Here is a 14562-nt window from a genome sequence, read left to right as displayed (position 1 = left end):
CCCCTCCCTTCTCTTCTCTTTTCTTTGTTTGGTTTTTCAAGACAGGGTTTCTCTGTGTAGCCCTGGCTGTCCTGGTAGATTGTTTTCTTATTGCTGAATTTTAAGACTTCTTCATGTATTTTGGGTACAAATCCTTTATGTACTTGGCATATGTACGTAAAGCACAATCTGTACATGTACTTTGCAGATACCTTTTCCTTGTCAGTGTCTTCTTTTCATTTTTTAAACATTGTCTTTTGAAGAACAGTTTTATGTTTTAATCAAGTTCAACTTGTCTAGTTTTTTTTTTTTTTTTTCAAGACAGGGTTTCTCTGTGTAGCCCTGGCTGTCCTGGAACTCACTCTGTAGACCAGGCTGGCCTGGAACTCAGAAATCCGCCTGCCTCTGCCTCCCAAGTGCTGGGATTAAAGGTGTGCGCCACCACCGCCCGGCTTGTCTAGTTTTTCTTAAATGAATTGTCTTTGATGATGCCATCTAAAAGGCCGTCACTAAATCAAGATCATCTAGATTTTTTCCTGCATTATCTTACAGACATTTTATAGTCTTGAAATTTAGATCTATGATTTATTCTGAGCTTGTGTATGTGTGTAGCTATAAAGTCCATGTCTAGGTTCTTTCCTTCTCCTTCTCTATCCTTTTCTGTCACTCATACTATATAAATTAGAATGAAGGACAGAGTATGAAGATTGGCCATCTCAAAACCACTTTAGAACTGAGTAATGATATGTAACTGTAATTCCAGTACCCAGGAAGCTGAGACAGACTTATCAGGAGTTCAGGGTTCTCCTAGGGCCCATAAGTAAATTCCAGACAAGCCTGGTTGACACATAGTTTCACAGAACTAAACCAAATTAAACAAAAAAAACATGTAACAACAACAAAGAGATCAGAAGAGGGGGGTTAGATTTCCTAGAACTAGAGTTACAGATGATTTTGAGTGGCTATGTAGGTGCTGGGGACTGAACCCAGTCCAGCAACAAGTGCTGTAATGCCAAGCCATCCACCATCCATATCTCTAGTATTCTCTTATATTCATTCATTCATTCATTCATTCATTCATTCATTCTCTCTCCTTCTCTCTCTCTGTCTCTCTCTCACACACACACACACACGTTATTTATTTCATCTTAGACATTTGTTTAAATTAGTACTGTCTTCTGCTTTCTGTTGTCTGTAGCTCTAAAAAATTCTATTAACTATGTTCTTCTCCATTCGCCTTTTCACTGACCAGGGATCTTTTAAAATGTCAATATTTGTTTTCCTGTTTTTCCAGAGCCTTTCTATTGGTGAAACTTAGAGCAGAATATAAACTTCTGAGCCTGTGAGATGGCTCAGTGCATAAAGGTATTTGGCACTAGCCTGACAACCCAAGTTTGAACCCCAGGACACATATGGTAGAAGGAGAAAACTGATTCTCATGAGTTATCCTCTGATCTCCACGTGCATACCTTGGCACATATGTGCCACTTGCCTTCACCTCATACCAGATAAGGAGATGTAAATAATTAAAAACCTCTCAACTCATTAAGTATGACCTGGAAGAGATAATCTGCATAACTTGATGTCTGTCATGTGCCTCAAGGGTAAGGGATGAGTTGGGTGAGTGTGGTGAGTGATGGGAGATACTGTCTCCTGGGAGTACTAGAAATATGTGAAGGTACATTTTTATCATTTCAGTCTTCAGGAGGCTCCCTTTATTGGGAGGGGGCAGTCCAGAGTTGTTTCTTTAATGTGTTATCTAGCTCCAGTTATATCATGGTGACTGGTATCTGGCAGGTGCTTAGGAAATTCTGAGATTGGTGTAGGGCCTACTCCATAAGGCTGTGGAATAGACGTAGGTTCATAAAGTACAGGGACACATAGAATAAATAGCCCTTAACAAATAGTAGCTATTGCTGAACTTTCTCAGTTCAAAGGAGAGGGTAGTTGGTATAAGGACCACCTTATTATCTTTCATGGGACACCTTTTAGAGAGTCAGAAGAAGAAATGCATTTCCCCTTCTTCATTCTAGTCTAAATGAATCTTGAATCTGATTTGAAGAGGTCTTGACTCTGGGATTTGAGAGGGCTTTGGCAGGCTCTAGAATAGCTGTTCTCATCTTGTGGGTCCTCATCCCTTGAGGGATTGTTGAACGACCCTTTCACAGGGGTCACCTAAGACCATTGGAAATGTCAGATATTTACATTACAATTCATAACAGTAGTAAAATTACAGTTATGGAATAGCAACAAAATTTTATGATTGGGGTCACCACAACATGAGGAACTATATCAAAGGGCCTCAGCACTAGGAAAGTTGAGAACCACTGCTCTAAAAAGCCTGTCTGGTACCTCTTATTGGAGCCAGGGTTGGGAGAACAGCAGAGACAATCAGAACATTGGTTATGTATCTGTTTCCCGTCCCTCAGCGCCTGGGAAGGGGGGGTGAGTGGAGGGGGGAGGGAGAGGGGAGGGGAGGCGGGGGGCGGGGCAGCGCTCTCCCCGCCCCCTTTCCTCCCTTTTCTGGTCCCCCCCCCCCCCCCGCCCCCTTACTGAGCCTCGGAGTCTTACGTGGGCCCGAGTGTGCTGCGCCTGGGGAGCTGGGTGGCTGCGCTGCTGTGCTTAGCGGAATCCAGCCTGTCAGGCTGGTTCAGCCCGGGCTTTGTCCCAGTTGCTGAACAGGGAGAGGTGCGGCTCTGCGACAGATACACAAGATCATCAGAGATGCTGGGCCCTGCACCCACCGCCAGGTAATTCTGGCCTCCCCTGGGCCTGGCATAGCTAGACTGAGATGAGGTAGTAGGAGCGGGTGTCTTGCAGCCTTCCGGGGAAGGGAATGGGAAGAACATTACATTCCACTTATTCTACAAGATTCTTAATGAGGGAAGGGCCTGGTGGTGTAACATTGAGATAAGCCCACCCAGGGCTAGGCCTGTGCTGGAATAGCATATCTGGCTGGGGAAGATTATGAAGGGGAAGCTGGATTTTTGGGGAACTGCATGCCTCAGGGGCCCCACTCCTTTGTAAGCATGCTTCTGCTTGATGGCCAGGGTGATGCTTTTCTGTGCCTTGGTTTAGCTGTCGGTTTCCTGGGACCAGGGATACTGTTCTCTGGTTGGAGATGTAGTGAAGATAGGAGACTCCTTGAGCTGTTCCTGTTTAGGTAGTTTCTGTGTGACTTATTTTCCTTATTTGAAGAGAAGGGCTTAGTATTCTGTTTGTAACTGTGGCCTTCCTCGGCTGCAAAATTACCTTGGAAAGGTGAGCTAGATAGAGACAGAGGAGCCAGCCTTCCATATGCATCTTGCTGGTCTGTTTAGAACCAGTGACTTCAGGGCAAGACAGACTCAAAGTGCTGATGCTTATGTTGGGACTAAGAGAAGATATGCTGGGTGTAGGGTGTGGGGTTGAGAAGAAGCAGGTGAAAGTATGCTAATTTTTTTCCCTGAACTGGCCAATTCTTTGATACTTAGACCACTGCTATAAATTAAGCTGTCTTCTCTGGTGCACTGTTATTGATCTGCTAAGTAAATGACAGACCTTGAGACTGTGTAATATATTAATCACTATAATTCCTTCCTTTACTGTGTGGCATCAAGAAATACAAATACTAACCTATGTTGATTATTTTGGACCTTTCTCATCTTGGTTTCAGAAGAGCTATGCATTTCCTCCGAGAAGCCTTCCTCTCCTTCCTTTCTTCCTGCCTCCTCCTGCTGGTCAGCTTTCCTTGCTGCCCCCTCACCTGTTTTCCAATCTCACTATTTTTCCTTTCTTCCTTTCCTTGTCCTCATGCTTTCCACTTCTTGTCTCTTTTCCCTCCATAACCACGGTTTCTTTTTTTCTTTTTCATTTCTTCCCTGGATCCTCTTGGTTAAGGCTCTCTTTTCTTTTCCTTTTAGAAAATTTTTATTGTGATTTCTCATTGGTAGTAAGTTGCTGACTTGGAGCCACCTTTGCTGTGATGTTTGTAAGGTCCAAACAGTCTAGTTTCCTTGTTTTTGAGCTAAGCTCTGTTTTCTTTACGTGCCAGTTTTTCTCCTACTGCCCTCAAACTGTGTTTTGGGGCCTCCCAATAAGCAGTTGTTCTTCCTGGATTTATTCCCCATCTTTTTCCTTGAGAGCCAAGGCAGAATGTGGGCAGATGGGAAAAATCATGATAGGAAGTCAAGAGCTTGAAGGCTTGATCTGGAGAACAAGTACAAATACAGCTAGATAGGAGACCTTCCTGAGAGAGAGAGCCCTTCATTGAGATGACGGGCTGGGAGATAGCCAATCACCAGATGGCACAGTGGGATGAAGAGAAGAAGGTGAAGTCTTGGAGCAAGAGGGTTCTTTTGGAAGAAGATGGCTTTGGCATTAAGATAGAGGTTATTTGGGGGTAAGAGTAGCTGCAGAGGGAAAGATTTATAGGATATATAAAGGTATATAAAGTATGTGTAACCATATAGGTTAATCGCTTCCCCCCCTGGAGGTCAACTGGTAATATTCATGTCAGAGAGATGGTAGGGGGCCAGTATAAAAGGCTTTATTTTGAGTGACTATGATAAGTAGACAAATAGAAGAGAAAGTAATTAAGGTCAAATCTTCATGTAATGATTGCTGGTTACTTGCTTGTTTATACAAGTTTTATATATTAAAATGAAAGATATTTGTATTGAAGAATTTATGATGAAGATTAAGAAGTAATTTTATAAAAAATATGGTGCTGGAGAGATGGAATTGGCTGCTTTTCCGGAGGATTTGGATTCAGTTCTCTGCAATGGCAGCTCACAACTGTCTGTAACCCAGTTTCAGGGGATCTGGCATCCAAACACAGACATACATGTAATCAAAATACCAATGCACATATTAAAAAAATATAAAATTACCGAGTTGGTACTTAATAGCTATATTCATTCTTAATCTGCAAAAATAAACTCTAAAGTCACCTCTTAAGCAAATCTTCCTTTGGGGCTGGAGAGATGGCTCAGTGGTTAAGAGCACTAGATGCTTTTCCTGAGGTGCTGAGTTTAATTCTCAGCTACCACATGGTGGCTCACAATCATTTATAGTATGATCTGATGCCCTCTTCTGGCATGCAAGTATATATGCAGATTGTGTGTGTGTGTGTGTGTGTGTGTGTGTGTGTGTGTGTATGTGTTTGTAAAATAAATAAATAAATAAATAAATAGTATCTATCTATCTATATATTTTTAATAAAGAAAGTCTTCACTGTTAGGGCCTCTCTTCTGGATTTATGTAGCACCTTTCTGCACTCATTGGTGGTACTTGCCATTGATGTATTGTTATGTAGATCTGTATCTTTTTCTCCCATTAGTCTGCATTCATTGGAGGGCAAACTCAGGGCCTAGAATATTTAAGAGTCAACTGAGTGCCTTTTTAGTTACTAGATACAGGTTAGTAAATAAAACAAATGTAGTTGCTATTATTTATTAAGGAGATGTATAATAAATGAGTATAATTAAAATTGTGATAGTTGCTGTGATAATCAAGAGTACCTTTTGATCATGTTAAGTCTAACTGTCTGTGAGACAACTGCCATTCTGACCAGCACCTGCAGCTTAACAGAAGTTTAGGTAGAACTGACTGACAGCTAAGAGAGCTGTTTGGTCAAAAGGTCAAAAACTTGGCATCATCAGCAACAAGGGTGGTATGTGAGGCCTTTGGGCTGGGTGAGGTTATCTTGTGGAGAGTGTATTGTATGGATAAAGGGGTCTGGAGTCTTAGAATTGTGAAAAATACAGAAGGAAGTGTATACAAAGGAGAGAAGAGAAGGCAGAAAGATATAAGGGAGAGAAAAATCCAAGACAGTAGAGTATTTAAAAGAGAACTGAGGTTAATTATATTGACTGCTGATGAGAAATTGAACAAGAGAAGAACAGAAAAGTGACCATTAGATTTTTCAAAATGAAATGATTGTTAATCTTGACAAGAATACTTTTGTGAAATAGGAAGGATGCTACTTGGCACAGAGTGGGAGGTAGTGGAGACATACTTTAAATATTAATAGATAATTGTTTAGAGAAACTCTGTTTCTGAGGGCAAGAAAAGACGTAAGTGGTATTTGGAAGAGGAGGATGTTGTCAGAGGAGAGTTGTGTGCATACGTGTAGGATACAGTATAGTGTTTGATATATTTTTCTAATATTTCTTGGGTCAGGTAAAAGGAATCATTTAGTTATGATTTTGAATTTCCTTTTTCTTTGCTATGCTACATCAGTTTCTAAACTCTTTGGCTCTACTTTTAAGATAAATATACTTTGTGTGTGTGTGTGTGTGTGTTTTCAGACAGGGTTTCTGTGTGTAGTCTTGGCTATCCTGGAACTCACTCTGTAGATTAGGCTGGCCTTGAACTCAGAGATCTTCATGCCTCTACCTCCCCAGTGCTGGGATTAAAAAATGTCCACCACCACCACTTGGCCGTCAACTAATTTCTTAATCATCTTTCCAGTGTTTGTCATCTTATTTCTTCAGGTCTTGCATGTTTCTTTCTCAACAAGTCCTTTCCTGATCAACCCTGGTCCCACATTTACACACACGTGTGTACTTGACACTGTTTTATTTAATTGCCTATTTTTGTCTGCATCTCTTACTAGACACATAATTTCTGCAAACATAGTTTTGTTTTGCCCAACTAGATTAGTACTATTACATTGTAAATACACAAAAAATATTCGTTAAATGGCAATATAGCAGATGACTGAATATATCAGAGGAAAGTTTGGTTTGAAGGTCATTCCAGGGAAGAAGTGAGGCAAGAAAAGAGTATGGGGAAAAGAAAGTTTTTGAGGGAAGAAATGACAGTTAAGTGTAGTAAATATTTAATAAAATCCCGGTGCAGAGTTTCTTCCTGCCTTAGACCACTTCTGTTCCCAGATGAAAGACATACACACAGCCTTATATTTTCTTAGGCAGCACAATAGCTGGGCAACTGCCTACCCTCCATGCTGTTAGGATCCACTTTCCTACTGATAACTCTTGAGTTACTACTTACTAATTTCTGTGTTCCATCTGGGCTGCTCTTAACTCCAATTGGCCAGCCCACATGGCCACGTTTTTATGGCTCAGCGATCCCATTGTTCTTCCTCTTCCATGGCAGCTTCTTTGTGCTTCTCTTTCTCTCCTTGAGGTCTCAAGCCTGGGAAACCTAAGCCCCACCTATGTGTCTTTTCCCCAGCTATTGGCTGCTGGCTTTTTTTTATTTATCAATCAGAATTAACTGGGGGCAGGGTCCCTCAGTGTCTTACGTGTACACTCTCTAGTCTTTAGGGCAAACAATTTTGGGAGACCCAAGTTAGCACTAGAATACAAGCAGCATTAGGCCAACCCTCCACAGTTAAGTTTTGAAGGAGGGTAAGTAGAGGCTTCTTCGAAGGTTTATTAGAGGAATTGAGTCCAGTTGGACCATGAGGAATAAGTTTGCTAGGCAGACACATTGAGGAATCTTAGACAGATAGAACAATGCAGGTGAAGGTGGGGATATGAAAGTATACTAATGGAATGATGGGTTTGGGGAATGGGGTAGGTAAAACTAGAAACAGAGAAGAAACAAATATTTGTTGGACACATTTTTGTATCAAACAGCATGTTAGGTACTGTCTCTTAAAAAGCTTTTGTGTTTTTTAATTCTTATGATAACTCTAAAGTAGGTAGTCTTGTTTGCATTTTACATAAGAGTCAATGGAACATCAGAAATTAAAGTAGCTTTCAACCACCTACTTCTTCCCTGCTGCCCCAGCAGTTGCTTTCTTGTTGCTATACTAGAGCAAGTAGCTGGCTGGAGGCTGCATAGTGGGAGTGCCTTTGACGCATTAGAAGGACATCTCTCAGCAAATTCAAGGCTACAGTATTCCAAGTTCCTGCCAAAGCAAACCTCTTGGCAAGATTTAATTAAAGATCAGATTCTAATAACCAGGCACCAAGGGTATACAGTACTCCTCAGGCCTGAGTGTTGGCCATGTCAATGTACAGCTGCTCTGTGTTGTTCAGAGTTAGAAATGTAGTTGGTATGTGGAGTAGGTCTTATTTCTTCTTCCTGTCCCTCCTTCGTTTTGTTGACTAGTTTATTTTAAACTCCTAGCATTTTCTTCCTTCCTTTACTTCCTTCCTTCCTTCCTTTTTCCCTTCTTTCCTTCCTTCTTTCTTTCCTTCCCCTGTGCTGGGAATTGACCTCAGCACTTGCATACTATTCTGCCACTGAACTATATCCCCACCACCTTTCCTCTTTTATTTAAATAGTGATCTGGGGGACTATAGTGCATTAGAGGACTGGTGAGGTGGCTCGGTGGGGAAAGGCACTCACTAAACTTGATGTTCTCAGTTTAATCCGTCGGACCCACATGGTGAAAAGAGAACGGACTGCTATACATTGTCCTTTAACATGCCCGTGCATACAATGCATAAGCATGTGAACATATGTGCTAAACAAACAAATAAATGAATAACATTTTTTAAAAAGTTAAGTAAATTAGAAGTTGTGTAGTGTATTTCTTCTAGAGGTAACTGTGACATGTGACACTGTGATCACACAAATTTTTTTTTTCAGGTCCTTGTGTCCTGTGCTCACCGTGTGTGTGTGTGTGTGTGTGTGTGTGTGTGTGTGTGTGTGTGTGTGTATGTGTATGTGTGTGTGGTGGGTGACTGGCACCATCTCTGAAACTATGATTCTTTGGATTTATTTCATTGTTCTATTCCCAGCACCTAGCAGAGTCTAGAAAAATAATGCCTACTAAGTATATTTCTAAGCTTTGTATGATCTGGTGTTAGAGGTTATTAAAATACCTGTTCCAAACAATGGCTGAAATCTTATATGTAAAGGTAATTTATCCAGCTTGTTCTCCAGGGAAACTGTTTCATAGGATTTCAGCAACTCACTTGGGAAATGTAAAGAACTGTCTTAAACCCTAAGCCCCATGTTGTGAGCTTAAGACATCCCAGAATTCTCAGTGCAGATGGATAGCAGCTGGTCTCTTCTTTTAGGTAATAACCTCTTTTCTTATTGAAGTTTCCCTATAGCCTTGTTCTTTAATCAACAACTTTTTGTTTTGTTTTGTTATTTTGTTTTGTTATTTTGTTTTTTTGCTTTTAACCTGAGACATTTACTGTCCAGATACAGAACTGCTTAGAAAAGTCTGTTGTTGTTGTTGTTGTTTTTTCTGGATATACATGAGGCAGAGCACAGTAGGTCCACAGTGATCCACTATGTTCTACTTTAGTTCTTTTTTTTTTCTTTAAAAATTTTATTTTAAATTAACATTCCCTCCCTTCTCTTCCTCCCTTCCTTTCTTTGTGACAGAGTCTTGCTTCGTAGCATAGTCTGGCCTCAAATTTTCAGTTCTCTTATTTTCTGTGCTTGAATTGCATGTGTATGCTTGTGTGTTTGCATGTTCTTATATGTCAGTTCACCAAGCACATACACATGTGGAAGCCAGAGGTTAAACTTGGGTTTTTTCCTTGGTCATTCTCTACTTTATTTACTGAGGTCTCTCCATGAACCTGGAGCTCACCATTCCAGCTAGTTTAGCTAGCAGGTTTCTCTAGGATCTCATCTTTACTTCCCAGATGCTGGAAGTGAATGTAAAAACAGAGAAGAACTTATGTGAGAACTTTTTTCAGAGGGGGTGAATAAATGTGGACTAGACTGCATTTGAGTTTATAGATATCCTACTGTTGGAGGATTTCAAGTATAGTTGGGATGATCCAGATGGCATTATGTGATTCAAGGTTTCAAACATTAGAATCCAGTAGAGTTTTGCTTAATCTACCCACTAATACTTCTCTTAAACATGATAAAATGTCTAAGAATGAAGAAAAATATGGTGAAGCTTTCCTGTTGTAATCCTGTACCGTAGGCCTAAATGGGAGTTACATTAAATGAGGCTGCTGGTTGAAGGACCTGGGAGGACAGGGAGAGCCTGGTTGGGTATAAGGTAGCTGTGAGAGTATAATTTTGGAACTGGCAGCCTAGAGTAGGAGGGCATTGCCAGCTGAGACACTGGATGCTCTCTTGGAGGAGCTAAGGGATCTGAGTGGGAGCTGGAGGAGAAGGCGAAGCAGTCAAATCTGGGGAGTGAAACTAGAAGAAATAAATAAAAAACCAGCCACCCAGTTAGTCAGTTCAGATTTAACAGAGACATCCTTGGTTTTGATATCATTTGTTCAAAACGAAAAGGAGCAATTGTTTTGTTAAAGTTTGGTCAAGATGAATTAAAATCCAGTTGAATTTGATTTTAAAAAGTTAAGAGCCTGGTGATGATGGCACAAGCCTTTAATCTCAGCATTTGGGAGGCAGATAGATTCAGGTGAATCTCTGAGTTCAAGGCCAGCTTAGTCTACAGAGTGAGTTCTAGGACAGAGAAACTCTGTTTCAACTAACAGTTAAGATTTTCTTTAGTGAAGGGAGAAATCATTGCATTGACATGGAGCCTGGCTCCTTCCCCTTCCTTGCTCCTTTTCTCTCTCTTTCCAGTGTGATTAAGAATATTTAATGAGGGCCAGGTATAGTGGCATGCACTTTTAATCTCAATACTTAGGAGGCAGAGGCAGGCAAATCCTTGAGTTTAGCCTGGTCTACATAGTGAGTACCAGAACATCCAGAACTACATAGTGAGACTCTGTCTCAAAAAACAAAACAACAACAACAAGAAAGGAGAATATTTTGTGAGCTAACAGGCAGTATAGCTTAGTGATAATGCCCAGAATTCTATCTCTAGCACTTTAAATAAATAAAGAAAGAATACTTGGGAAGTTCAGGGCTTTCTAGACATAAATTGAATGTGGATAGCTTTAGTTTATAAGGCCAATTGGTGTCCTACTATAAAGGACTTTGACTTTTATCTGTACTAGTAAATTCCTTTCAAGTCAGCATATATCTATCTTTCTGTAAACTGTATATTAACTTGTGTATCTACTATAAGTTAAAAAGGTAAGGCACTGTTGGTCTGCAAAGATGGCTCCTGGAAAAGATATATATCTGTAAACAGTTATAACAATAAAAAAAAAAAGTGATAACCTGGAAATAAACACATTGCCTTGGAGCATAGAGAAAGGGCATCTGGCTTTTTGGAGGTTGGAACATTTTCTAAAGGCAGCATAACAACAACAGAATTAATCCTCAAAGGATGGATGAATTCACTGTTTGATAAGAAAATAGGCAGGTGAAACATCATGTGTAAAGGGATGGAGGTGTGAGAGTTATGGCATATTTAAGGACACTAAAGACTTATTTAAGGCAAATTTAAGGACATTAAGGACTGTAAAAGGAATTAAAAGGAGTTGAAAGAGACTGGTGAATGGGCCTGGTAAGATAAGAGATAAAATTTTCTATTATTTCATGAATTAATAAGGAGAAATTATAAACTCTGGACACATTCATACAGTCATATTTAGCTATTGTCAAGAACAAGAACATTTAAAGCACTAATGCCTGTTTTCATTAAAACCACTTGTTGACACATCATGAAGTTTTCCTCTTTTAAATTTTATTCTGTGTTCAGAGGAGGGATATCCAGAAGAATTGGCACATGAGCAGCATCTTTCTTGTGAAGGACCGAAAGGTTTAAGTACTGTAGGTTTGTGGGCATATGGTCACTAATCTACCAGTGTGACCTGAAAGAGGGTATAGGTAATACGTAAATGTGTGAATGTAGCCTTGGCAAAGCTAGCCACAAAAACAGAAGTTTGAGTGACAGTTGGCAGTATAGGGAAAGATAATTTACCTAAAGTCATCAAGTTAGATGTTGTCAGCAAACTCAATGTATGGAATGCTGCTGGAGGTTTTAGTTAATCTTCATGTAGATGAATGAATGGAACTGAAAAAGCTGTGGGATTTCCCAACATCTAGTAAGTTTTACTGGATTTACCACTGAGTTTATCCCTGGTCCATATCTGTTTTTCACCTTCATCATGGTGTATATATTTGTTCTTTAGGCTCTGAGGGAAGAGAATGTGGAGAAAAACAAAATCTTGGTGAATTTTTAGCAGTGTTTGGAACGCAGTAGGTATTTACATCTGGGTTACTGACTAAATAGGCTAGCAGTATTCATAAGTGCAGAATGGCTGTATGATTTTAATTTTAAAACATCTAAAATACATAATTACTTGGGCTAAAAAATAATATAAGTGTTATTATGTTTTTTCTTTTGATTCTAGTAGCTGCTGCTGCTGCTGGTGGTAACAATGTCAAATAACGGGTTAGACATCCAGGACAAACCCCCAGCCCCTCCGATGAGAAACACCAGCACTATGATTGGAGCTGGCAGCAAAGACACTGGAACCCTAAACCACGGCTCCAAACCTCTGCCTCCAAACCCAGAGGAGAAGAAAAAGAAGGACCGGTTTTACAGATCCATCTTACCTGGAGATAAAAGTACAGTATTTTGTTTATTTTTATCATTTGTGTGCTTTAAGAAGAAAAAACAAAGCAAATAGCTTTTCTCTTATGAATAGTCTGAATAGAAGATCTGTCCTTCCATGACTTAATTCTCCTTCAATACCTTTTATTTTCTTGTTAACATGTCTTGCCTTCCTAGAGTAGCTAAAGCAAGATGCAAAATTGACTCATTGCTCAGATTATATTTGAACAAAATTTTAAGAATAATTTTTCTCTTGCCAGATTTCAGACAAATTGAAAGTATTTGTATGTATCCATTTCTTTTCCTTTTTTTAATTTTTAAAAATGTTTATCAAATCATAAAACCTAAGGACTTTTGAAGTGCCTTTGGAAATTTCCTTTTCCCAGATTGTTTTCACTTGGAATGCTGCCTTTGCGAATTTTGATCACCTTACTTTTTGTCTAGATCTTTGGTCCTATTCTCAAGATTTGGGGATATAGTGTTAGTAAGAATAGGAAGGAATGGTTGAGGAAAGGTGGCAGAGGTGAGTAGGAATCACTATGAGTTCAGGACGAGTAAGACTTACTAGGCAACATCATTTCCTGTTGTTTGTAAAGATAAGATCTCATTCTGTATCCCTGGCTAGCCAGCCATAAATGCATGACATTCTCTTGCCTTCACTTCCAAGTGCTGAGATTACTGGCATAAGCCACCATGCCCACCTTTCATTACCCTCTTACTAATAAAACTTGAAAGAAGAATAATCAAAATCTTGATGATGAACCTGAAAAAAAATCACTGATATCTTTATAGAAAAAAACAGTAGAAACATAAAAGTTTGAATGTCCCCATAGATTATTTTTGCCTGATAACTAACAATGCTTACTTAGGCTGGATAGTGATAGCACATACCTTTAATCCTAGCTCTCAGGAGGTTGAGGCAGGCAGATCTCTTGAGTTTGAGGCCAGCCTGGTCTACAGAGTGAGTTCCAGGTCAACCAGAGCTACACAGAGAAACCCTGTCTTGAAAAAGAAAAGAAATCAAAGCTGGCTTAGATGACTTAGATGACTGCTGATCCTAGGTAGCGTTCTCAGTTATCCATGGAGGGCTCTTTCTGTGCTGAGACTTTCTATCTGTTGAAGTACAAGCTTCAGGTTCAGATGCACTTGATTTACCACCATCAAGGAAGTTAAAGGATGCTGGGCGGTGGTGGCGCACGCCTTTAATCCCAGCACTTGGGAGGCAGAGGCAGGTGGATTTCTGAGTTGGAGAGTTCGAGGCTAGCCTAGTCTACAGAGTGAGTTCCAGGACAGCCAGGGCTACACACAGAGAAACCCTGTCTCGAAAAAACAAAACAAAACAAAACAAAAAAAAAAAAGAAAGTTAAAGGATAACTGCAGAACCACAGGCAGCTTTCTGAAATTAAATGTTTTATGAAGAACTTGTATAACAATACAGAAAGAACTACTAAAGCCTAACTAAAAATCAAGTAACTCAGTTTAAAAATAGGCAAAGGATCTGTATAGACATCTTTCCAAAGAAGATAGACAAATGGAAAATTAGCATATGAATAAATGTTACCATTAGTTGCCAAGGAAATACAAATTCAAACCACCACCCACTAGGATGGCTTTAACAAAAAAGCTGGATGATATGAATTGTTGATAATAATATGGAAGTATTTGAGCCTCATAATTGCTGGTAGGAATATAAACTGGTATAGCCTCAGGGAAAGCATTCTTTAGGTACTGAATTAGGTTCTGGCAATTCTTTAGGTACTTACATGTAGAGAAATGTTACTACCTAGCATTTCCATCAAAGAGAAATAATGCTTTAGCCTCATTTTTCATGATACTTAAAGTTGGAATTATCTAATATTAAAAATAAAACATTGATCTAATGAAATAGTATTTGGTTTAAAAAAAAAAGCCCTGAGCCATACTCCGTCTATGGGTGAACCTTGAAATACATTGTTAAGGAAAAAACCTATAGTCATAATGGTCACATAGTGTGTAGTGTTCTATTCATGTGAAATGTCTAGAAATATAAATTCCTAGATAGAAGGCATGTTAGTTGTTGGCTAAGGGTATAGAATAGGTAATAAACATGTGAGATTAAGGGAGTGATGGCTAAGAGATAGGGAATTTCTTTTTGGAATGATCAAAATGCCTTGGATTGTGGTGGTGTTTGTCTGGCTCCATGAAAATACTAAAAGCTCAATTGTACTTCATAGGTAAATTATAATAGT

The 14562-nt window shown here is 39.6% G+C and overlaps 1 protein-coding gene across 3 annotated transcripts in view; it reads left to right on the top strand.

Annotated features, from left to right (window-relative positions):
• Positions 1-14562, top strand: part of Pak1 (p21 (RAC1) activated kinase 1) — a 115423-nt gene that overhangs the window by 51644 nt on the left and 49217 nt on the right. The window contains exons 1-2 of one of the 3 annotated variants that reach the window (XM_028770613.1): positions 2550-2729; positions 12132-12348. In XM_028770613.1, coding sequence (XP_028626446.1) covers positions 12159-12348 — 190 coding nt within the window. In that variant the 5' untranslated portion in view covers positions 2550-2729; positions 12132-12158. Of the gene's footprint in view, positions 1-2549; positions 2730-12131; positions 12349-14562 lie in introns of those variants that run through there. The other 2 variants (XM_028770615.1, XM_028770614.1) reach the window with 2 other exon arrangements.

This window comes from Grammomys surdaster, unplaced genomic scaffold (genome assembly GCF_004785775.1).
Source record: "Grammomys surdaster isolate TR1022 unplaced genomic scaffold, NIH_TR_1.0 203, whole genome shotgun sequence".
Lineage (NCBI taxonomy): Eukaryota > Metazoa > Chordata > Mammalia > Rodentia > Muridae > Grammomys > Grammomys surdaster.
Note: the sequence above shows the minus strand (reverse complement) of the source record. Positions and strands in the feature narration are given on the sequence as shown.